The following is a 23787-nucleotide window of genomic DNA, read 5'->3' as shown; positions in this document are numbered from 1 at the left end:
GCTACAAAAACACTACAACAAATTCCATGAGCCAGATCAATCTTAAAGCTACAAAACTGGTAGTTCATACTACCTTAGTATGAAGCATACTATAAAGTCACAACCCCATGCTTCTTTACAAATTCCCATTTAAACTACTTTGCGATCTAATTCAAGATTTTTAGTTGTCAGGATAAGTAAGGGGGAAAGAGGGAGAAGGTAAAAGATATACACAGTAAAAACTGCGAAACCAGAACACGTATAAGGCGTAATTCTGTCACAAGGAAAATACAAAATATTTTCTACTAAAACAAGTGATAGAAAAGTGGTAAGACTATATACCCTGTCAAAGGTGGAAAACTTGTGAGACCCCGAAAAACAAGGTAGTCCCATCAAGTTCCACCTCTCAGAGGTTTCAATGTATTTATTATGATACTTAAGCTAAATTGTCTAGAACATTTAACATCTGGATTTTTCTAAATACTCTGGCATCTCCTATAAACAAAAAAATTCATAGGTACAATATCTGATATACTTTATTGGTAAACGGCCAACCATTTGTGTAAGTACTATATAATTAATTTCTATATATATTTCTATTTATATTCTTTTAAGGATTAAAACACACACACAAAACCAAGCTCGTTGCCATCGAGTCAATTCTGACTCACAGTGACCCTACAGGACAGAGCAGAACTGCCCCAAACAGTTTCCAAGAAGCAGCTGGTGGATTTGAACTGCTTTCAGTTAGCAGCCGAGCTCTTAACCACTGCACCACCAGGGCCCCCTTTTAAGGACAGAAGTTATAAAATCAATTATTAAGATGCTTTCAGAAGAAATCACCACAGCTTGAAGAAAATAAAAAACAAGGGAGTGAAAACCAGAAAACGCCTCACACTCTCATCAGTCATTCCTAGAATCCTACTTTGGAAAACTTCTAATGTTATACATCAACAAGCATGCATCATTTTTCATTTCATGTATTTTAAAAGATAAAAATTAAAGGTTAATAAAAGCAGTATCAGTGCTACAGGTAACACATTTTACAAAACGTAAACTACGTCCAATTTTACTATTATCTGAAGAGAAAACATTAAGTGAAGATGAGATCTTCATCTTCATGTGGCCTTCAGAAGTTTATCCAAAGGTTTTTCTGCATGAAGAAATCACAAACTAGCTTATTTTCTGCAAGCTTTATAAAAAATCATCTAAAAAAAGGCCAACTCCTAAATTTGGTTGATATTTAAGAACCGTTCTTGTTGAAAACCTGAGGTTGCAAGTTTGATTCTTGCTTTTTTATTTGGTTTCTTTTAAAAAGAGGAAGTTAAATACCACAAGACAAGCACCCTACAGAGACTATTAAGAATAGCATTTAAAAACGATTACCTCTTACACCACTAGATTAAGTTCATGAAAAAATGCTGAAAATAAACTTTTGAAAAAAATGTAAAACTTACATCTTTTAATGGCACTAAATATTCATTCAACTGGAAATAAATACAAATACCTGTATTTAAAACAGATCCTTAACAACTCAAAATTGTGGCTGTATTTGGGAAAATCACTTAACCTTAGTTTCCCTCTTCATCTAGAATGATGTAACTCTAAAACGTTTGTCATTTTCTAATAAAAAGAGACATTTAGATAAATAAAAGATACACAATATTTGGGCAAATTATTATCACACAGGATAGAAACTTATCATTTAATAAGTCAACAAGCAGTTTTCAAAATTATATAGTTTGCTGAATTCTCTAAATCTGGAGATTTCAAAATTACTGTGGTATAGATACTCCATCAGATTCTAAGGAGGTTAGCTTAATTCACTGCATAATATCATATTAAGTGCACTCTGGAGTCAGAGTAGGAGTCCCTGGGTGGTGCAAACATGTTCACCTGTTATCTAAAAGGCTGGAGGCTTCAGTCCGCATAGAGGTGCCTCAAAAGTAAGGCCTGGAGATCTACTTCTGAAAAATCATCCACTGAAAATCCTACGGAGTACATGTCTACTCTGAGACACATAGTATGGCCATGAGTCAGAATTGAAGCTCATGGTAAGTGCAGTAAAAGTGCCAGGATTCCTATTCCAGCTTAACCACTTACCAGCTGTATGATTTTGGGAAAACAGTATCCTTTTGATAGAATCGTTTTAAGGATCAAATGAGATAATACATGTAAGGCCCTCAGAATGGTCCTCAATGAATGATAGCTATTTTATTACCACTGCTCTCCTTCAACTCATACAATGAAAGTATCACTTATGTTTTCCCTTCCCTATTCCCTACCTTGTTCTCAGATAGGCACTCCAGTTTTTAAAAGCATCAAGCAAATATTTTTAAACCATCTTCTCCTATAGAAATGAATACATGTAATAAATGAATCCCAGTTTAAAAGCATTATGTTTTGTACTAACCCTGCAATGTCACTGTACAATTCCCTTTAAGTCCTTAAGCATTATTACTCCCTACTGTAGCCACCCCATTTTTTCAGTCAGGAGAGTCAAAATCAACAGGGTGTATTAATCTCTCAACGTCATATACAACTTGGTGGTAAAATTATAGTTCTTTCAACAGGGAATCAGGTATCACAATCTTATTCCCTGAAACCTTAAAAAAAAAATTAAAAAGTATGTGAAAAGGGCAAAAAATAGCCGAAATTACTTACTGATCCTTAAGCCACTGTCTCTGACCAACCTCCAAAGTTCCTAAATGAAGGTACAGAAAATACAAAGGGAAAACCCACCAGATATGGACAAAAACATAGAAAGAGCAGAATAATAATGAACTGTATCACTTTATAAAATATAAACTAAATATAACTGAGTATACACACACACACACAAATTGGGATATTTCACTGAAGTCATACAGAACTAAAGACTTTAAAAAGTCATCCAGCCTTCTCCTGAACACAAGCCCTCTAGGACAGAAGTATAACAAAGATCACATTAGTATTCCCTTCCAAATCCTTCAAACTAGACTATTATAGGTAGCCAAATTGTTATATACATATTCAAACCCCACCGCTGTTGAGTTGATTCTGACTCCCAGCAACCCTAGAGGACAGAGAACTGCCCCACAGGGTTTCCTTTCCAAAGCTGTGATCTTTAGGGAAGCGGGCTGCCACATCTCTCTCTTGCACAGCAGCTAGTAGGTTCCAGCTCCTGACCTTTCGGTTGGCACCCGAGCACTTAATACCGCACCACCAAGGTTCCTTCCTTATATACACACATATGTACACATAAAACACTTCATTTTTTAATTTTTTCTCCTTTTTGGACACCTTTTAGACACGAACCATGTTTCATTTATATACATGTTATCAGTGCATAGGACAGCTACTTGGCACGTACCAGAAACTAACACTTACGGTAAACAACTTCATTGTCCAGTCCTCATTTCAGTATAAAGAAAGGGTAATTTTCTATTCTCTTTAACAATATACAATAAATTATGAAATTAATGAAAAGTCACCTTTCAAAGAAGTAACAACTTTCTTGATATCACATGTGTGAAAGAACCTATAAAAACACGTTTTCAAACAGGAACTTAAGGCTCCTTCATTAGCCAAAAAGGTAACTTAAAAAGTCTTAGCCCAAGTGAATAGAAGATCAGAACATAATGAATACATACATAATTACATTTGTATGGCCATATAAGAATTTTGTTTAAAAAAAAAAAAGCTTATGGTCAAACAAACTATATTTAATTCAAAACAGTCCTCCTTAATGGCAAGTTTAATCCTTAGAGACATGGCTAACAGCATAATTCATTTCAGAAAACAATTCCTTTTAAGCCCACCAATGCCAGTTACTACATATTTAAATTATCACTAGCTATAATAGTTAACTGTAAAAAAACAAAAAACAAAAAAAAAACCAAACTAAATATAATATATGGTTACTTGACTAGAGAGAGAGAGAACATAAACAAAAGCGAACCATTCATCTCTGCCAGATTTCTAAATGCTCAGAAATACCCTGACAGTCAAACCAACAGCTGGAAGATGAGAAAACAGCTTGGAGAGAGATCTGTGGAAGAAGATTCTAAGTTCCCTGGAAGCAGGGCACAGATCATTCATCTCTGAATGGATAAACAACATGTGGTATGTAAATATTTGTTGACTAAAAGAAATGTGAAGGTATACCAAAAGGAGTAAGAACAAAAGACTATACTGACAACTTCTATATGAGAAAATAATCTACTCATCATTCCCATTCAGAAATCCTCACAACTTAGACATTTTACTTCTCTAGGCTAAAAAAAAAAAACAACAGTAAAAGATTTACAACACGGCTAATGGGCTAGGCAGATGTGTCAAATCTCTAATATCTACCAATATACTTCATGAAACGATAGAAGTAGTGCCACTAATATTTCTATTGAACACCAGTTAAAAACTCACACTAACCTGCGGAAATTTGTGCCCTTTCCTTTTTCATTCCATTATTTAATGAATACATATGTTGCGCACCCTAAGCTGTTTCATTTATGTGCATGTTATTAACTTACTCCAATGTTGCCTAAGGAGCAAACTAAATGAATAAACAGTCCTAATTTAGCATGCAATGTGCTAAATACCACATAATGTGCTAGATAAAGCAAAATAAATGGATAATATTGGGCAGGGAGATTAGAGTGTGAGGAACGGTCAAATAAGATTAAGAAATGCTCATTGCAACAAAGTTTTAAAAGGCTTCTGCCCAAGCCACACACTGTACACAAAATCAATACAAAATGGACCAAGGACCTAAATGTGAAAACTAAAACCATAAAATTCTTAGAAGAAAATATAGGGATGTGGCTGTGGAATATAGTTTTTAATGATAGATTATCAGATATGGCAACCAAAGCATGCGCAATAAAACATAAAATAGGTAAACAAAACCTCATAAAAATTAAATATGTATTTTTTTTCATCCAAGGACTTGATCAATAAAGAAACCACCTACGGACTAGAAGAAAAACTGCAGGTACAATACATCGATAATGGTCTAATAGCCAAAGTACGTAAAAAATTTTAATTTAACAAAAAGACAATCCTTTCAAGAGATGGGTAAAAGGCTTCACATTTCACCAGAGGATATTCAAAAGGCCAAGGAGCGCATGAAAAGATGCTCAATGTCATTAGCGATTAAAAAAAAAAAAATGCAATCAAGTTGATTCTGACTTCTGGCAACCCCACGTGTAACAGCAGAACTGCCGCATAGTGTAGGCAGCACAAGAGGTTTGCAATCAACTGCTAAGGGAAAGGTTGGCAGTTCAAACCCACCCAGCAGCTCAGCCAAAAAAAAAAAACACCTGGCAATCTGCTTCCATAATGATTACAACTAAGAAAACCCTATAGGGCAGTTCTACTGTTAACACTCTATATGCAATCCTATCACCGCTAACAACAACAATCTTTACAGAAGGAGTTTGCCAAGCCTTTCTTCCATGGAGCTGCTGGGTGGGTTGAACTGCCAATCTTTAGGTTAGCAGCCATGAGGGGATACAACTCAAACCTCAATGAGATACCACATTAGAATGGCAATCATCAAAAAGAAAAATAACAGGTATTGGTGAGGTTATGGAGAAACCTGCAACCTGTTCCATTCCTGGTGGGTATGTAAAACGCTATAGCTTCTACAGAGAACAGCGTGGTGGTTTCTCAAAAAGTTAAACATAGAACCACCGTATGAGTCAGCAGCACCACTTCTAGGCACATACCGAGAAGACGTGAAAGCAGAAATGTAAACAGAAACCTGTATGCCAATGTTCACTGCAGAACTTTTCACAATCGCCAGAAGGTAGAAACAACCTAAATGTCCATCAACAGATGAATGGATAAACAAAATGTGGTACGTACATAAAATGGACTATTACTTAGCCGTAAAGAAAAATGAAGTCCTGATGCATGCCACAACATGGATGAACCTTGAAAACATGCTGAGCAAAAGTCAGTGGCAAAAGGACAATATTGTATAATCTTACTTATATGAAATAAACAAATATATAAAAACCAAACATCAAGGAGCCCTGGTAGCGCAGTGGTTAACTGCTTGGTGCTAACTGAAAGGTTGCTGGTTTGAACCCACTAGCCGCTCCATGGGAGGTGTGGCAGTCTGTTTCCATTAAGATTTACAGCCTTAGAAACTCTATGGGGCAGTTTTACTCTGTCCTATAGGGATGCTATGAGTCGCAATCAACATAGCAACAGGTATGACCAGGGATCGGAGGGAGGGGTGAAAGGGGGAGTTTCTGCGTAGGAGGCACTGAGTTCTTGTTAATGGTGGTGGAATGAGTTTATGTGAATGATGACAGAATAATTTGGAGGATAGTGATAATCGTTGCACAACGTGAAGAATGCAATCAGTATCACTGAATTATACATGTAGAAACTGTTGAATTGGCGAATGTTTTGCTATGTATATTTTCATCACGATTTAAAAAAAAAAAGGCTTTAGAAAGACTTCTCAGTACCTGTGACTCTTGTGCTCTGTGAATCTCAAAGCGGGGGGGATACATTTAAGTCTTCCAAACTTTTACGGTCCTCTTAGTATCTCTCCGAATATTTTCCACATTATAAACACTACCCTAAAGTTTCTGAGTAGATGAGCTCATATTTAAATGAACTGCTATCTAAACATAATGAAAATAAACATACCTTCTGGTCTCATTAGTAAAACCTGTCAAAATCTACCTACATTCATAGTGTAAAAATTACATAAACGCATTAGGTCTTGGACAATTTATTTTATAAAGTACTTTGCTGAATAATGTAAATGCACACATGTTATCGAGACTCAAGAATTATGAGCAGATAACCTAAAAAAGTCTCTGTTTCTCACTGGCTAGTATCTAATTTAATGGCATGGATTCCGTAAATACTCAAAAGTAAAGGTAGTTCAAAAGCAATAGCACCAGATTAGTCTCCCGATCAGTCATATGAATTTAACATACCAAAGCACTGACTTAGGTTTTCTGTAGCACCTACATTCCAGATCATTTTCCCCCAGGGTATGGAAAAATCTGTGGTAAAACTTAATGAGATGACCAATGAGTCATATAGATAGAAATATATTTGCCTATACTTTAAAATTAGTGCCTTAGTTTTACTCACAAAGCAAAAATTATTTATCTTCCATTTTTGTCAAATGAAAAAGAAACAGTCAAGGGGCAGATAACAGAAGCAAGTAGTAACAAAGCACTGGAAACAGTTACATGTAAGGCTCACAGACTTCCTGGCTTATTTTGTAGGAAAAAATATCTGTGTATGTTTCATTCATTCAACAAGTATTTCACTGAGCACTCATAATGTGCTAAGAACTATGCTCAGCACCTGCAGGCTTTTAAAAAAGTACAGAACATAGCTCCTGCCCTCTAAGAGCTTACAATCTGTTATCTGTTGTGAAGACAAGGCAAATAACAAACTATAAAACAAACAAGTCAATAAACTATTTGCCAAAATAATTAAAAATGTAAAGACTTATGGGTAAATTACTTAAGATTTTATTTTAATAATGTGAGGAAGAAGTATATGTTGGGGAAGTTACTTGTTGAGGACCACCTGGAGAAGGCAGGACATGGAATGGTAGAAATTAGGTAAACAAAAAAAGTTCATGGTGGTAATAAGCTGGAGGCAAGAGGGCAAGAAAAACAGCATGAGTTTCAAGTCATGAACTAGTACAACCACTCAAGACAACACGAAAACAATAGCCTGTTCAAATTAGGGAATGTGAAGCTTTGAATTGCACCACAGAGATTCTTGAAAGTTCTGCTACAGAATTTAGACACTATGCTAAAGGCACAAAAAACACTGGTGGTTCCTGGGCAAAGAGGTTACATGATAAAATCTATGAGAAAATTTGGGGGACAGCCTTGAAGCACGAAAACCACTTTAAAAGTTGCTAATAGTAGACTAAACATGCAGAAATACAAATAAGATCTGTGACAACCTCCTTTTTTCAGTATGAAATGCAAGAACAAGAAAATCAAACTTGTAAAAAGCAATCATTCATTTATAATTTTACTGACCAAAGACAAAAAAAAAAGTACTGAATAATTAGAACTAGAGAGGCATTCCTAAAACAATTTTTTCTATTCTTTTATCTTTACATCAACCCATAAAATTTCATCTATATCGCCTACTCTTATCAAATGATCTGAATTAAATCACAGACTGTTAGAGCTGAAAGGGACCTCGTTAGGTTTCTTCCTCTACTCTTCTCATTAAAAGAAAAGAAAAACTAAGCCTTGGGGGAGGGGAAAAAAAAACAACCAACCAACCAAACAAAAAATAGTCAGCTAGTAATACTCTTGGGCGTAAGTAACTGCAAAACCATCAGTGTAGAAAGAACAACAAAAGATGTGAAACATTTTAAAGGTAAAACATTATTTTCTCTAGAACTGGAATAAAGAGAGAGCCTCAACGTAACTATATCTTAAACGAAATCTCTATTGAAAATTTCTGAGTATTGGCACCAAGCAAGTAAAATTCTTTTATCTTTATTAATATGGCTTGTTAACCAATAATCCTCCCGAAAGTTATACTCAGGTCATATATTATTTATGGTTTATACAACTTGTAAGATCCCCTCCAACTGTAAAATCCTGTAATTTTGTACAAGTGGAAGCACAACTTTCCGATATGAAATTTACGTACAGCAAGGGCCAAATTTAACCTACAGGATATATAACTGAGATAAACCTGAAAAAACAGGCTTCATTTGATAATTTCCAAATATTTATTACTACTAGTAAATTTCGCCTGAATTTTAAAAGGGTGTTGTAACTTACAGAAGAAAAAATGTGAATATACCCTATAAATAACGTGCTGCATTTGAAAAATTACCAACTCTGCTTCCCTAGAACTGTTATGCTGTCAAGCCTGTACATGATTTTACAAGCAAGTTTTAAAATTTTATTGTACATGCAGTGACACTCCAAAGACCGAAAGCATTTAGCAAGTAAAACTGCCACCAATTTTAGTCTTTAGCATGAGATCCCAGCAAGAGATCATAACGTGAACTAGCCAACATACAAGAAAGCTCTATAATCTTCATTCCTAAGTCTAAATAATTTGTGAGTTAAGTGACTTTTTAAAATTGGATGGCAGAACTCTACCCAACTTTGTATCGCTGCTGTGGACTACTCAGGCTCCCTGCTTATTTTCTGACCACTTTCTGCTCATTAATACTTCTGAGGATGGGCTGACAGAAAAAAAAAAAAAACAATGATACAGAAAAAAAAAAAAAAGATCAATTTTGCTATTATGATCAACTTTTATTTTTGAGGGAGTGTTTATATGGCTTTAAATAAGATTTTCCAATTACTTGAGCATTTAAATTATCCATGCCCTCCCAATTTGTTATAAAAGCTTAAGTAAGAATTAGCTTTACCAAGATCTGGGCCCCATATTTGCTAGTTATATATTAACGGGAAAAAAGGAAATAATCTGATTCTGAGAAAAAACAATGGATATTTTCTTGGCACCCTCAGAGCTGGACTCCTAAGACATTCATTCTTTAATAGGAGCCACTTGGAAGAGACAGACTTCTAAATGTTTAGTAGGTAAATCTAAAGGCACATAATTTATATTGGCCCTAGAAAAAGATATCAAAACCACATGACTAAATTCATAGTATATGAATAAATGTGCACCAAGTAGCAAGTAAACTTCCTAGGAAGACGGTCACAAATATAGCTAAAAAGGGCCTTAAGGCAAAGTGTGACCAGCTAATGTCAATGAAACAGACAAAAGTGCTTAAAAAAAAAAAAAAAAAAAAAGATAAAATCTGCAGCTTACTAGAAATGACTAGCTGATATCTTGGTTTTGGTAGTGCAATAGCACCATTACGGCAAGGGTAAACAGGTCAATCCCTTGCAAAACTTACCTTGATTGGCCCAATGGAAACAGAAGGCCCCAGAAAAGAGAGAAGCATCTGGCAGTAGCAAATTGTTTTATTTTATCTTTCTGTGGAAAGAAACTAATTTTAAATAAGAACCAGAGCATTTAAAGAATAAATATTTTTAAAGCTCATTATCTAGTTAGAGCAGCTCTACCAAGAAAACAAGAAGAGCTCCTTGCTGTTTAGAGATGGAAAGAAACAAGAGGAATCAGAGTTGTCTCTCCATCATATAGGGAATTTTAAATTTTATGTTACTCTACAGTCACAGAATAAACAGTTCTTTTATTTAAAGAACACCTACAGGCAGAATCTTTTGGGCCTGTGCCTTTGAATAAAGATTTTTATACAAAATTAAGGGCTATATTCCAAATAAAAAAGAAGAAAACCACTTGACGTTAAGCCCTTCTATTCTTACAGTTAAGTAGAAAGAGACACAGAGCAAGCTCCTTTCGTCCACTGCAATTGCACTATTAACTTTAACCATCGTGACTTAAATTATTATCAAAGAAAACAGTACTAATTATCAAAAGATCAAATCGAATCCACTGGTTTTTTTCAAAATATTTTGTTAGCCTAAATTTCTGATGATTTATCAAGATACTCAAATGGAAATAACCCAGCCACCTAAAGGACCTGTGTATTATAGGACTTAATACAGAAAACATGAAATTATCCATAGTAACTTAACCTGTTACCTTTCTTGAATGCTCTCCTAGGAATTCAGTTCTATCAGCCACTGAGTAAGCCTTAAAACCTTTTGATCTAAATCACTCCTAGAAAATGTCTATTTACAATTCATGCTCGAGATGGAAGGGACGGCTCAGAAGCAGTAGTGCAGAAGCAATACAAATTTTGTTTAAACAAAATAGTATAAATGGAAAATGAGCTACCTATTTGACAGCATCCTATGAAAAATCAGAATTATGAAGTAGAAACCTCATCAGCCCCGCCTCCAACATACACACAAAAGAAGAAGATATTTCAGGAATAAAATATAGAACTCATTCTCAGTTAATGGCTTAAGCAATTCCTATTTTCAGATCCTTTGTATTTATCTTTTATGGCCCACCAATATAAGTTATGTGACATATCAGATAATACTTATTCTTAGAGCGTTCAGTTAAATTGACATCCTTAAAAAAAAGTCATTAAACTAAAAAGCCTAAATGTACCTTGTTACTTTAAAAAAAAAAAAAGAAAAGAAACTCTTAGTTTTGTTGAGGTAGGAAATAAGTTTTTCGTACAGAAGACTTTTGATACATTCAAAATTTGGTTAGTCATGATCCAACATTTGCTGTATTTGAAAACATTATTTTGACATAAACTAATCCTTAAACAGCTATAACTATTTACCCAGACTTCATCTTGACACAATACTAGAAGACAAAAATAAATGGAAAACAAAACAAAAATACAAAAATATTCTTACTTGTCCCATTGGTGGCCCTCCCATAGGGGGCATCATTTGTGGCATCATTCCATGAGGTACAGGTGGCATATTCGCTCTCTGACCCATAGGGTGCATTCCCATGGGGGCATAGTGCATGCCAGGGTGTCCCATCTGAAAAATAATGAAAACTAAACATCAGCAAGTAACAGAAAGAGCTTCTCAAAAATCTCAAATGAGTTCTCTGCAGTGGCTAATATTAAAGTAATGTGTGACTGAATTACGCAGATAGTTTATACTCTCTTGTCCTATATTAACAAAAAATGCACTACAGTGTTTATAACAAGCTTGCAACTGCCATATTCCTGAATATAACTTGAAACCATCATTGAACATCTAGATCAATTTAAAAAGAAAAACTGATTTAATCAGTTACTAACTGGCTTGCCAAACTTGAACGAAATTTATGTAATAACTACTTTAAACTCTCATGGTGAAAGCCACAACTTTGTCATATATCACAGATACAAAAGAGAACCATCTATTGCTATTTTATAACGCTTTTTTTAAAACACGTTACTTAAACGACTTTAAAACGCTAAATTTACCAAATTAACTCAGATGAGAACTGGTCTTAGAAAAGACAGACAGGTACCTAGGGACACTTCACTCCTAACAAATAAACATATTCTTTCCTAACACAACCTTTAAGACAGGTAAAATTCTTCCGGAAAAAATGCAACTTTAATGCTCTTTAAAAAGACAACACTTCACCTAAGTGTCCATTGTTCCAGGTCTTAAAACCAAGTAAATTTCCTGCCAATGCTCCCACTGCAGACACCCCCACTACTAGTGAAAACAAATTTTGGCAGCCTCTTTTAAAGTCTACAAAACCAAGTTTCCGCCTCCCTCTTCCTGCTAAATCAGGCCTACCTCTCCTAGACGCTTACCCCGCCCAGGGCCCAGCATCTCCACCACGCCTCTGCCTAGGCCAAGCCCACCGGGAACTTCCAGGGTCCCACATCCTTCCCTTTGTGCGTCCCCGCCCCCATGTCTCTCCATCGGAACATATCCCACCATCTCGAGCGCTTCCTCCGTCCACTCTTCTCCTCTTTGAGAAAGCTTCCTGTCTCTCTGACTCCGTTTTTCATTGTGCCACTTTCCCCCTTCCCCACCGATCCCTTACCGAGGGCCGGCTCCTCAGGAAGCCGTCAGCAGAGACCCAAGAGCTGGAGCAAAGGCTTGAGCCGGGCAATCTCCGCTCCCCGTTCCCGGGACCCCGCGACGGAGGATGGCTCTCCATTTCACTCACCATGAGGCCTCCACGCTCTGCTCCCGTCCCCGGCCTCATCGTCGGACTCTGACTGCTCCGCCGGCGGCCACTGCCGCTACACATGCCAACAAGAAGCGATCTGAGTGGCTGGCGCCCGCCGGGGCCAAAGGTTAAAGGCTGCGCTGCGCTTCGGGGCGGGATCAGCGGGGCCAATAAGCTGACAGGCTTCCCCGAAGCCCAATCTGAGTGCGCGGCCGGCACGCAGCTCTGCGGCGATTCGCCCCCAGCCTCACTCGACGTCGCCTGCATGGAGGGGGGGAGGGGGACGGAGGAAGTTTCTGCTCCGAATCCTCCGCCGGGAAAACTTCACCAACTTCCCCCGGGGAAGAGAAGATAACAGTGTCCCAGCTTCCCTAGTTGGGACGGCCGCACTCCTCCATAGGGGGTGGGCAGCGGGGGCCTGGCGCCTTCACCGCCCCCAACCAAGTTACGTACGCCCCACAAACCTGAAGCCGCCAGGGGTACGGTGGGTGGGGGTGGGGTAGGCAGCTTCTAGCGTTAGCGGTGGCTGCGGCCAGATGGCGCGCGCGCAGTGCTCGAGACAGTGGGAGGGGCAAGGAAGGGAGGGGGCGGGGAAGACGGGAGGAGGGGCCCAAAAGAAGAGGGTTCGAGGTAGGTACAGATCGGAGAGCGCACGCCCTGGCAGAAGAGAGGTAGAGGCGTGTAGAGGGCGTGGAGGGAAGGAGTGGTAGGGGCAGAGAAAAAAAGATGCGGAAGAGAGTTAGGAATGGGCGGTTAAGGCAAGACACGAGCGCGTGGCGGTGAGCTGCTCTTAAGGAGGAAATCAGGGAAGAAGGCAAGCAAAGAAAAGGGAAAGAGCAAATAGGTTCGGGAACGTGTATCGGAGCGGCATAGGCGGGCGCTAGGACCGGGTGTCGGGAAGGTGCGGCATTGGAGCTATCAGGGCGCGCGCCTGCCTAGAGGTGACGCGGCGGTGGCTGAGGTCTCCGGCCGGAACGAAGCGCTGCAGGAGCCAGGCATTCGGCTACCTTCCGTCTCGGCTCGCCTCCCGCTCCGCGCTTTGCTTCTCTCCCTCCGCATTGCCAGACCCTAGGTCGGGCTCTGGTCCAGGGGCGTTCGGGCTCTTTAGGAGGCCCGTCTGCTTGCTTCCCGCCAGCCGCGGACTCCTACGCACCCCTGCACGCCAGAGCCGGGTGGTCGAGGCCGGAATAGGGCCCGGGCGCTGATTGGCTGCTGACGGCCCAGGGTGGGAGCCGCTCCGCCTCCGCGGGCCTCACGGTCTTTCCCGCCATGTCGTTTGTGGAGAGCGGGAGCGTCTTGGCTTTGCGGCGCCGCCGACTTGGCACTCGGGCCCCACTCCCTCGGCCGGTGTACTCCGCCTTCTCTCAGGGGGACGGTTGGGGCGAGGGCGAAGTCGACGAGGAGGAGAGATGCGAACAAGTGGCCCGCGACTTGCGAGCCGAGTTCTCGGCTGGGGGGTCGTCGGAGCTCAGGAAGGGCTCGCTGCTACCGCCGCACGGGGACGGTTCACCGGTTCTGCCCGATAAGCGCAATGGCATCTTCCCAGCGACTGCGGGTGGACGAGCCTCGGCTCGGCGGTGGCCGGTCCAGGTCCTCTCTGTGCTCTGTTCGCTGGTATTCGCCGCCCTCCTCGCATTCCTCCTTGCCATCGCCTACCTGATAGTAAAAGGTACTGAAGCGCGGGCCTGAAAGTCTGCCCAGAGCAGAAGTTGGGCCTGGACGCGTCCCTCGCCTCCATCTCTCCCTCTTTTGACCGGCAAGCTGGCAGCCTCTTTCATTCAGAGTCGTCGTCTGCACCTTTCTTTGCTCTTCTCCTTTTGTCTTCTCTTTCCCAAGGTGGAAGACCCTGGTCTGTGATCAGCAGACTCTTTTTTAAGAATGATTCCTTTGATAAATGGGTACTTCTGAAGATTTAATATCTTAAAATCAGTGACCACTTGGGGTGAAATATTGAGAAAAGCAAATTGCAGAAACACCATCATTAAATGGAGACGGTGAAAAATGGGTGTAATTGAAAAGGCTACAGGTTCAGTGGCTTTGATCCACCGATCCCTCTGTACACTCACAGAATTCCTGGAGGACAAGAAGTTCTAGCCCACAACCCAAATTTGTACTTGGACGGGTAAAATAATTAGTCTCTCTTAGTTTTATGTTATATTTGTAGCTGGGTGTAGTAAGTAAAGTTTTACCGCAGCGTCCGTAGGGTTTTTTTTTCCCCCCTTTAGTAGTGCCTGAAGTTGAAATATTGGCCAAATTGGAATAAAAATAGATGTGCCTTGAAAGGTTTTGCAGAGGCTGATACAGATGTATTATATGGTTGGGTACTGCATGTAAAAGTAGAAAGATTCATACCTGAGTTTAAATATCATTTCTGAGTAGTGAATGTGACCTTGGCCAAATTATTGGAAAAAAATATAAAACGAAAAGAACTACCTTACTTTGTGTATAGAACACACCCGACACATCTCTGAAGTGTCAGTTTCATTTGACTAAATAGTGTATATTTGTTTAACTACAGTTATTTTTTCTCGTTGTTTCCCAGCCCCTAATGGGCAGCAGATAGCATCTAACAGCTTACAATGCTTGATTGTAAGAAGATAGACTGACAAGTTACTTTGTGAATTTGACCTCTTCATGAGATGGCAAACTGTGAATATGAATTACTTGGCTGCCAATGTTTTATTATTTTATCACTCCTTCTCCCCTCCCCTTATTTTTTCACAGCAATTCTAAGAGACAGTTTTCTAGGTACAGGCTTCCCTTGATATCTGAATGTAGAGAGTTCCTGTGAAACATTTCTTAAGCTGAAATGGCGTGAAACAAAGAAGCATTAACATTAATTTATATGGGAAAAATTTTCGAGCATTTCCCAGGCCCCAAAACTAACCTACCAAATCATACCAAATAACACTACCAGGCAGTAAAAGCAGGAATGATATACAATGCTGAGATGCTGAGTATAGTTCCCATGGAAGGAGCTTGGCAATGCCACTGACTGCTCAGTGTGTGTATTGCATCTTTAAAGGCTCACTGCAAAACAAATGGCTGATGGCAGTTTCCACTTTTTGCCTCTTTTTGTAAAAGCAAAAATCCTCTCTGGATTTTTTTTTTGTTAGTGAAAACAGGTACTAACGTAGGTCTTTTGTAAAAGCGAAGTGGTGTAAAGCAAACTTTAGAGAAACAGGTGATACCTATACCTTTTGTTTTTCCCTGAAAGATTGCCTTTGCATCATAAAGTCATAAAATTGTTGTAAATTGAAGTTCATTGCAGAAAACATTGAGCTGTTCTTATACTAAAGAATGGGGGAAGGAATTGAAGTAAGAACTGGTATGCTCTGCAATTGCTATTAAACTGTTTTCACAGCAACCCTATGAAGTAAACATTAGCTTTCCCATTTATAAGGTAAGTCTTACTTGATTCCTGAAGATCACGTAGCTAGTAAGTAGAATCAGAATTCGAAACCGGCTCTTTGACTCTGGAGTACTTTGCACAACTTCACAATGTCACCCAAGCCTTTGATTACTTCACATTACGAAATAACTTTATTCTTTACCTAACCCTCTCTTTGTATTTACAGAGTTGCATGCTGAGAATCTGAAGAATGAAGATGGTGTAGACACTGGGCTATTAGGTATGGACTTAATTTGATTTTAGGTCCACTTCTGCTTTTCAAAACATACTTAAATTGTACAAAATTTTAGATAAAATGCCCAATATGTTCGTCTGTGCCCTTGATTCAGTCTTTCCTTTGCGTATATATGTGATGAGTTTTTATTATATTTGTAGATGTATGTCTGTATACACACACACACACCCATTATAAAATTTTGGAAGTACATTTTGAGTATAACCATATGTGATTCGAGTCCCTGGGTGGCACAAACAGTCAAGTGCTCAACTACTAGCCGAAAGGTTACCAATTCAAGCCCACCCACGGACATCTTGGAAGACAAGCCTGGTAGTCTGCTTCTGAAAGATCACAGGCTGGACTAGTTCTACTATGCACACACGGGGTTGCCATGAGTCGGAATCAACTTGACAGCAACTGACAAAAATATGTGACTCAAATCCATGGGATACTTAAAATTTTCTAGTTGTCTTTGGAGGAGGCATTCCAGGAATTAAAAAAAAAAAAAAAACCTGATAAACTTAGCAAAGATAACATTTTAAGCAGAACTTTGTAGATATTTAAGTTCAGATCTCTTTATAAGCAACTTCTGTTTAAAAAAAAAGGCACATTGGGTGTACTTGCATAAGTTAATGACTAGTAAAGAGTTAGACCTGAGTGTGTGTAGAGTGCATTAGTTTACGGAAGGAGCCCAGTGGTTAAGCACTTCGCTGTTTACCAAAATGTCAGCAGTTCAAATGGACCAGCCACTCCGTGGGAAAAAGATGTGGCGGTCTGCTTCCAGAAAGATTCACGTACAGCCTTGGAAACCCGGTCCTGTAGGGTCGTGATGAGTTGGAGTCGACTCAGTGACAGTGGGTTTGGTTAGTTTACAGACTTTCAACTAAAAACTCTCAAGAGTTATTTATCCTGTATTTATTTCCCTCCACCAAGAGCTCAGAGCCCTGGTGGCACAGTGGTTATGAGCTTGGCTGCTAAACAAAAGGTTAGCAGTTTGAACCCACCAGCTGCTCCTTGGCAATTCCATGGGACAGTTCTACTCTGTCATTATGAGTCGGAATCAACTCAATGGCAGTGGGTTTGGGTTTTTAGGTTTAGCAAGAGCTCAGAACTTTATCTGTCCTCTATGTTTGGCATATTTTTAGCCTATTAGCTATGTTTCATTTGATTAATCATTCAAAATTAAAAAAAAAATGTGTACATCCTATCCTGCATATTCCCTGGCCCGACCTCATTTTAGCTGAACTAATATATGGAGACCTGGTGCCTTAGCCATTAAGAGTTCAGCTGCTAACCAAAAAGGTGGGCAGTTCAAATCTACCAGGTGCTTTTTGGAAACTCTGGGGCATTTCTCCTCTGTCATGTAGGGTTGCTATGACTCAGAATCCAACTTAATGGCAATGGGGTCGATTTTTTTGTTGTCGTTATTATATATGTAATACTGTGATAGGAGATAGGAAGATTATATCTGAGGCTTTGCTAATGACATGAATTTATTATCAAGACTCAGGAAAAACTCAGGAATGAGCAGAAACTGCCCTTTTTTAAAAAAAATTTTATTGTGCTTTAAGTGAAATTTACAAATCAGGTCAATCTCTTATAAAAAATTTACGTACACCTTGCCATACACTCCCAATTGCTCTCCTTCTAATGAGATAGCACAGTTCTTCCCTCCACTGTGTCTCCTTGTGTCCTTTCGGGTAGCTTCTGGCCCCCTCTGCCTTCTCGTCTCCCCTCCAGACAGGAGATGCCAACATAGTCTCATGTGTCTACTTGATCCAAGAAGCTCGTTCTTTACCAGTATCATTTTGCATCCCATATTCCAGTCGAATCCCTGTCTGAAGAGTTGGCTTTGGGAATGGTTCCTGTCTTGGGCTAACAGAAGGTCTGGGGACCACGGCCTCCAGGGTCTTTCTAATCCCAGTCTGACTATTAAGTCTGGTCTTTTTACGAGAACTTGGGCTCTGCATCCCACTGTTGTCCTGCTCCCTCGGGTTCTCTCAACTGCCATGTTTTTACAGGCAAAAAAACGGTTATGCCAAAACAAATACCCTTGTTTTGAGCCAGTGCTTCAGTGAGCAAATGGAAAGTATATTTATTCAACATCATCTAATGGGCTAATTCAGTCAATTTCTTGGTGATTAATTTTAGAGTAAGCATAGTTACGTTTATAGTAAATACATCTACCATAGCATAAGTGACTAAGAATATTCTAATCAGGAGGAAAGTTTCCTGAAAATCCATGTTTCAGAGAAACAGTGCCAAAATTATAAAGTTCTTATTATCAGATTGAAGTGACTGAGGTAACGCTTGCCCTGACATGTTCCTAACCTGAAATTCTCTTGTGTTCAGGAGAAAAATACAAGTAGTTTTGAATTGACTATCAGCCTCCACTTAAAAGCCCACTTAAAAAAAAAAAACCACTGCAGTAAGTCAATTTGATTCATAGCGACTCTATAGGACAAAGTAGAACTGCCCCATAGAGTTTCCAAGGAGCGCCTGGTGGATTCAAACTGCCGACCTTTTGGTTAGCCATAGTACTTAACCACTATGCCACCAGGGTTTCTGAATCTTTAAAAGAGCCTTCATTATGTTCACAAAAATCGGCATGCAGTATTTTATCAGATGATAATGATTTCATTGTATTTATTGTTTTGTTTGCTTACTAGGAGCTTCATAGCTAATGTAATGTTTGATTGTTTTATGTTGTACTTTTTTTTTTAAAATTATTATTGCCCTTTCATGCTGTTACCATCTGTATATTTCAGTGATTCACGTGTAAATTTTTTTGCATACTTCCTCAATGCTTGGTTTGAAAGTAGGTTGGTTATTACAAACAAATACCGTGAGCACAGTAATAACTATTCTACCATGAAAGAGTTCTCTTTCCAGACAAACTGTTAAAAAAATTTTGCTGGCTGCAGATTTTTTTGTTGCAATTTAATCCTTGTCCAAGGTTGGCGCAGCTCAGTAAGCAAATTATAGCCATGATTCTCATTTCAGTGTATGTGAGAATCACCTAGGGTCCTTGTTAAAAAAGCACCTTTGGAAGCTATGTATTTTCACTCAGCCCAGAGTGGGGCCCAAGAATCTTTAGTTTTTACTGGTGGTACTGATCGAAGGACCACAGTTCAGAAATACTTTTGCAGACCCAGAACAATTTTTGTAATGTATCCGAAGGTGATTAATGTCCTTGTGAGCCCACTAATGCCAAACAGACTAACAAGAAACGATATAAGCCCAAATAGCTGTTGAGAAACTTAACTTGCAAGGAACTGAGACATTGTAATCCTCTTGTCATGTTTGTTTTTTGTTTTTTTTTGAAAGAAATCTTCATGGGAAGCCATGATTATAGTTAAAAATAAATAAAAGTATGCAGTTAGCATAGTATTAGGGCATTTGGGGAGTTAATTGTTCCTAATATGATTAGACCATAACACCATTCAGACTTTACCTGGCATGATAGTCCACCTAGAGGACTTGTTAAAATTCATTTTCCAGGGATTCACCGCCAGACTTTTTGATTCAATAGGTCTGGAATTGAGCCTGAAAATTTGCATTGCTAATGAGTTCTCAGGTAATGCTCATACTGATACTGCTAGTTCAGGAGCCGTACTTTGAGTTCTGTTGGTCTAGTTGTCCCCAAACCTGACATGTCAGAAATAAAAATAAAAAATCCTAGAGATGTTCTTTTTGAATATGCAGAGTCTCAGGCCCCATCCTTACCTGTAGAAACCCTGGTGGCGTAGTGGTTAAGAGCTATGGCTGTTAATCAAAAGGTCAACAGTTTGAACCCACCAGGCGCTCCTTGGAAACTGGGGGGGGGGGGGGGGGGCGTTCTACCATATCCGATAGAGTTGCTATGAGTCAGAATTGACTCAACGGCAATGGGTTTTGATCTTTACTCCAAGTCGCATAAGTGTTTCAGTATATTTAATCTTAAGTATACTTATAGCATGCTTAATCCTCAGTATACCACCAGGGTCCATTGCAACACTTTTCATGTTTTAATTTTCTTGAGCAGTTCTATTTGTTAGGATTGATATTACACGATTTTTATTCTTTAATAGGGGTCTTCCAAAGAATAAAAAGAAAACTGGGTTAAATTTTCAATAGAATAAAACTTACCTGATCTTGAGGTTGCCCTTTCGGGTCATTGGATCATTATGTAAATGTAATTACATTATGGAATCTTAAAAAAGTACTAAACCTGTTGCCGACAAGTTGATTACAACTCACTAGTGACCCTATAGGACAGAGTAGAACTGCCTGATAGGATTTCCAAGGCTGTAATCTTTACAAAAACAGACTACCACGTCTTTCCTCTGCAAAGTTACTGATGGGTTTGAACTGCTGACTTTTTGGTTAGCAGCCAAGTGCTTTAACCACAGCACCACCAGGGCTTCTTTATGGGATCTTAGTGATCGTATTTTTTCTAAGTCTTGAAACATTTTGCTGTTTTATTATTAATATTATTCATCAGTTACTCTCAACTATGCTAAAAAGAATAAGATATGAAAACAGAGTAACAGTGAAATCCTTCAGAGCACAGGCCTGCACACTACTGTCCACAGGCCAAATCTGACCTAATTTTGTAAATAAAGTTTTATTGGAGCACAGCCTCATTAGTTTCTTTATTATCTATGGCTGCTTTTATGCCACAATAGCAAGTTTGAGTAGTTGTGACAGAGGCCTTGTGGCTGCAAAGTGAAAAAATTTAGTATCTGGTCCTTTACAGAAAAAGTTTGCTGACACATAGCCTAGAGGAAGATACAGTAGCAGAAAAACACACACTATTTAAATTTTCATATTTCATTGCCGAAAGTATTGCACCATTTTTCAAGAAGATAATAAAAGAATACTGGAGATCCCACCTTGTATATGCTTCTGTTTTCATTAAATACAGTACAGAGTTCAGAAACCAGAATTCTTCATTTTCTACTAAAATTGCAAACAGGAAGAAATTGACAGATTACAAAATTATTAAATGAATCAAAAGAGGAATACAAAGAAAGTAGCACATTCCAAGACCAAAAAAAAAAAAAACCCCACTGCCATCGAGTTGATTCTGACTCATAGGGACCCCTTAGGGTTTCCAAGGCTATAAACCTATGGAAGCAGATTGCCACATCTTTCTCTGGAGCCACTAGAGGTTTTTAACTGCCACATCAGCCTTTTGGTTAGCCGTCGATCGCTTTAACTACTGCACCACCAGGGCTGCTTTAGCAGCCCATTAGACCTTAATATTGTTAATGAAGTTGATCACGTAAGTGAAATCTCAAAACTAGTCTTCAGATGATACCCTAAAATTTTCTCAAATTCAAGGAATCAGTGAGTGAACAAGATATTTTTAAGAGTAAAGATACCCAGCTAGTCATTCAATGGAAGGGACTTCAGGCACTGTTCTGTAGGAACATGAAACATCCCCTTTTGCGGTATTCTTTCATCTCTTATGATGTCTGGGTGCCCTAATTTGTTACTGTTTGTAAGTGGACAAATGCTGAAGGCAGGTGTGTATACAAAGGTGATTGGAAGCAAATGAAAAAAACTTGATTGGATTTTTCCACTTGCTGTTTTTATAAGTGTAAAAATGAAAAATGTTTTGCAAATTATGGAACAAAGAAGATTGTCCTCTCCCAAAATGATGAGCCACAAAAGGTTTTTAAAAAATTATTTCAAGTATGGTGTTTTGATTATGAAAATGTAAAAAGAAAAAATCAGAAGTAATGTTAAGTTAGAACCAATTAGAGAGGTAATTTGAAATCTGTAGTCAGTATTTACAAGATGGTTATACTCCAGATACATCCATGAAGTTAGTGAGCAGTTATTTTGCACTCAGAGGGCATGCCATTTCTGGTGACATTTTTTTAAAACCAGGAAAATAGGGATAAAAATTTGGGCTTGCTCTGTTTCTTATTAAAATATCTAACAAGGTTTTTTTTTTTTCACTGCCTGTTTATACGTCTGTAAATTATTCATAAAAAGACTTTAAAAGGAAATAAAAAGGGTCTGTTGGACCCCGATGAGAAATGACTATTTTTCCTGATAAATACTGAAGATTAGGGGCTTCACTGGTGAATCAAGATTGTCAGAGTTGTTTACGGTTAGGCGATGGGTACTGTGAGGATTGTTTATACTCTTTTTTTCTGCTTTTGTCTTATGTTTGAAATTGCCCATAATAAAAATTGTTTTAAATGTTTCTCATATGAATGTGATGACTTACGAAGGTTGCAACTGCAGTTGGTATTTATTTTTCAAATTCAGTCACTGTTATCAGAATGTTCCCTTCTGCTTCCTCATCTTTTTCAGCAGAAAGGGAAGTGGAATTGCTGCATTCTGGGTTGCGGATAAAGCCGTGGTTGCGCGGTGGTTAAACATTTGGCTGATAACCAAAAAAGTCGGCAGTTCAAATCCACAAGCTGCTCCTTGGAAATCCTATAGGGCAGTTCTACTCTGTCCTGTAGGGTCACTATGAATTGGAATCAACTCAACAACAGGCTTTTGGTTTTTTGGGGTTGCAGATAGGCAGTTGGGTAGGAGACCTTTACCAGTGTACGTGCTATGCACCCGCTGTGCTCAGGTTGTACTAGCAGAGGAGGAAAGGCTCTTTCTTCTGCTCTTGAGCTTGGAAATAGTAAGTTTGAAGATCCAGGGCTGTCCACTTTTCCACCTTTGCATGTAGACAGACATGCCCTAGGGATTTGAAGACTTGAACTCTGTAAAATGTGGATTAGGTTAGGTTGGGTAACCAGTTATTATTTAAATTATCTGCTATCCTTTTAAATTTGAAAATTACAGCATCTGATAAAGTTGGCAGAAGTTGCTTACACAGTTTACAATTGTTGATTTCTGCCTATGACTATATTTAAGCTGTTAGTAGCTGGTTACAACTTTTAAAATTACCTAGATCACGTATTTCCATTTTTAGTATCACAAAATACATTAATTTTAAAAGTAATCTCACTAGGTAGCGTCTGGGGTCTTAAAATCCTGTGAGCAACCATCTAGGACACTCCACCGGTCTTACCGCTTCAGGAGGAAAGAAGAATGACAAAAACTAAAGATACGAGGGAGAGATTAGTCCAGAGGACTAATGGACCACATCTACCATAGCTTCTACCAGACTGAGTCCAGTCAACCTAGATGGTGCCCAGCTACCATCACTGACTGCTCTGACAGGGATCACAATAGAGGGTCCCGGATGGAGCTGGAGAAAAATGTAGAACAAAATTCTAGAAAGAAAGACCAGACTTTGTGGCCTGACAGACTGGAGAAATCCTAAGAGTATGGCTCCCTGGATACCCTTTCAGCTCAGTAATGAGGTCACTCCTGAGGTTCACCCTTCAGCCAAAGGGAACAGGCCCATGGAACAAAACAAGACCAAAGGGGCATCCCAGCACTGGGGCAGAGAGACTGGAAGGCAGAAGGGAGCAGGAAAGCTGGCAATAGGGTTGAGAAGGGAGAGTGTTGACATGTTGTGGTGTTGTTAACCAGTGTTGTAGAACAGTGTGTGTACTAACTGATGAGAAACTAGTTTGTAAACCTTCATCTAAAGTACAATTAAAAAAAGGTTTAAAAATGGTAAATC

At 39.0% G+C, this 23787-nt stretch overlaps 2 protein-coding genes across 6 annotated transcripts in view; one reads left to right on the top strand and one right to left on the bottom strand.

Moving 5' to 3' along the window:
* Positions 1-13075, bottom strand: part of PRPF40A (pre-mRNA processing factor 40 homolog A) — a 61411-nt gene extending 48336 nt beyond the window's left edge. Inside the window, exons 1-2 of one of the 4 annotated variants that reach the window (XM_010586315.3) lie at positions 12442-13075; positions 11298-11429 (exon numbers count right to left, since the gene is read on the bottom strand). In XM_010586315.3, the coding sequence (XP_010584617.3) occupies positions 11298-11429; positions 12442-12837 (528 nt within the window). In that variant the 5' untranslated portion in view covers positions 12838-13075. The remainder of the gene's footprint in view (positions 1-11297; positions 11430-12441) is intronic. The other 3 variants (XM_003405843.4, XM_010586316.3, XM_003405842.4) reach the window with 3 other exon arrangements.
* A 172-nt stretch (positions 13076-13247) lies between these two features.
* The window catches only part of ARL6IP6 (ADP ribosylation factor like GTPase 6 interacting protein 6), a 50926-nt gene continuing 40386 nt past the window's right edge, over positions 13248-23787 (top strand). For both annotated transcript variants that reach the window (XM_003405841.4, XM_023542952.2), the window contains exons 1-2: positions 13248-14239; positions 16149-16202. In XM_003405841.4, coding sequence (XP_003405889.1) covers positions 13840-14239; positions 16149-16202 — 454 coding nt within the window. In that variant the 5' untranslated portion in view covers positions 13248-13839. The remainder of the gene's footprint in view (positions 14240-16148; positions 16203-23787) is intronic.

The sequence above is a fragment of the Loxodonta africana genome, chromosome 6, assembly GCF_030014295.1.
Source record: "Loxodonta africana isolate mLoxAfr1 chromosome 6, mLoxAfr1.hap2, whole genome shotgun sequence".
In the NCBI taxonomy this organism is placed as follows: domain Eukaryota; kingdom Metazoa; phylum Chordata; class Mammalia; order Proboscidea; family Elephantidae; genus Loxodonta; species Loxodonta africana.
The sequence above is the reverse complement of the archived record's forward strand: the minus strand, read 5'-3'. Positions and strand labels throughout refer to the sequence as shown.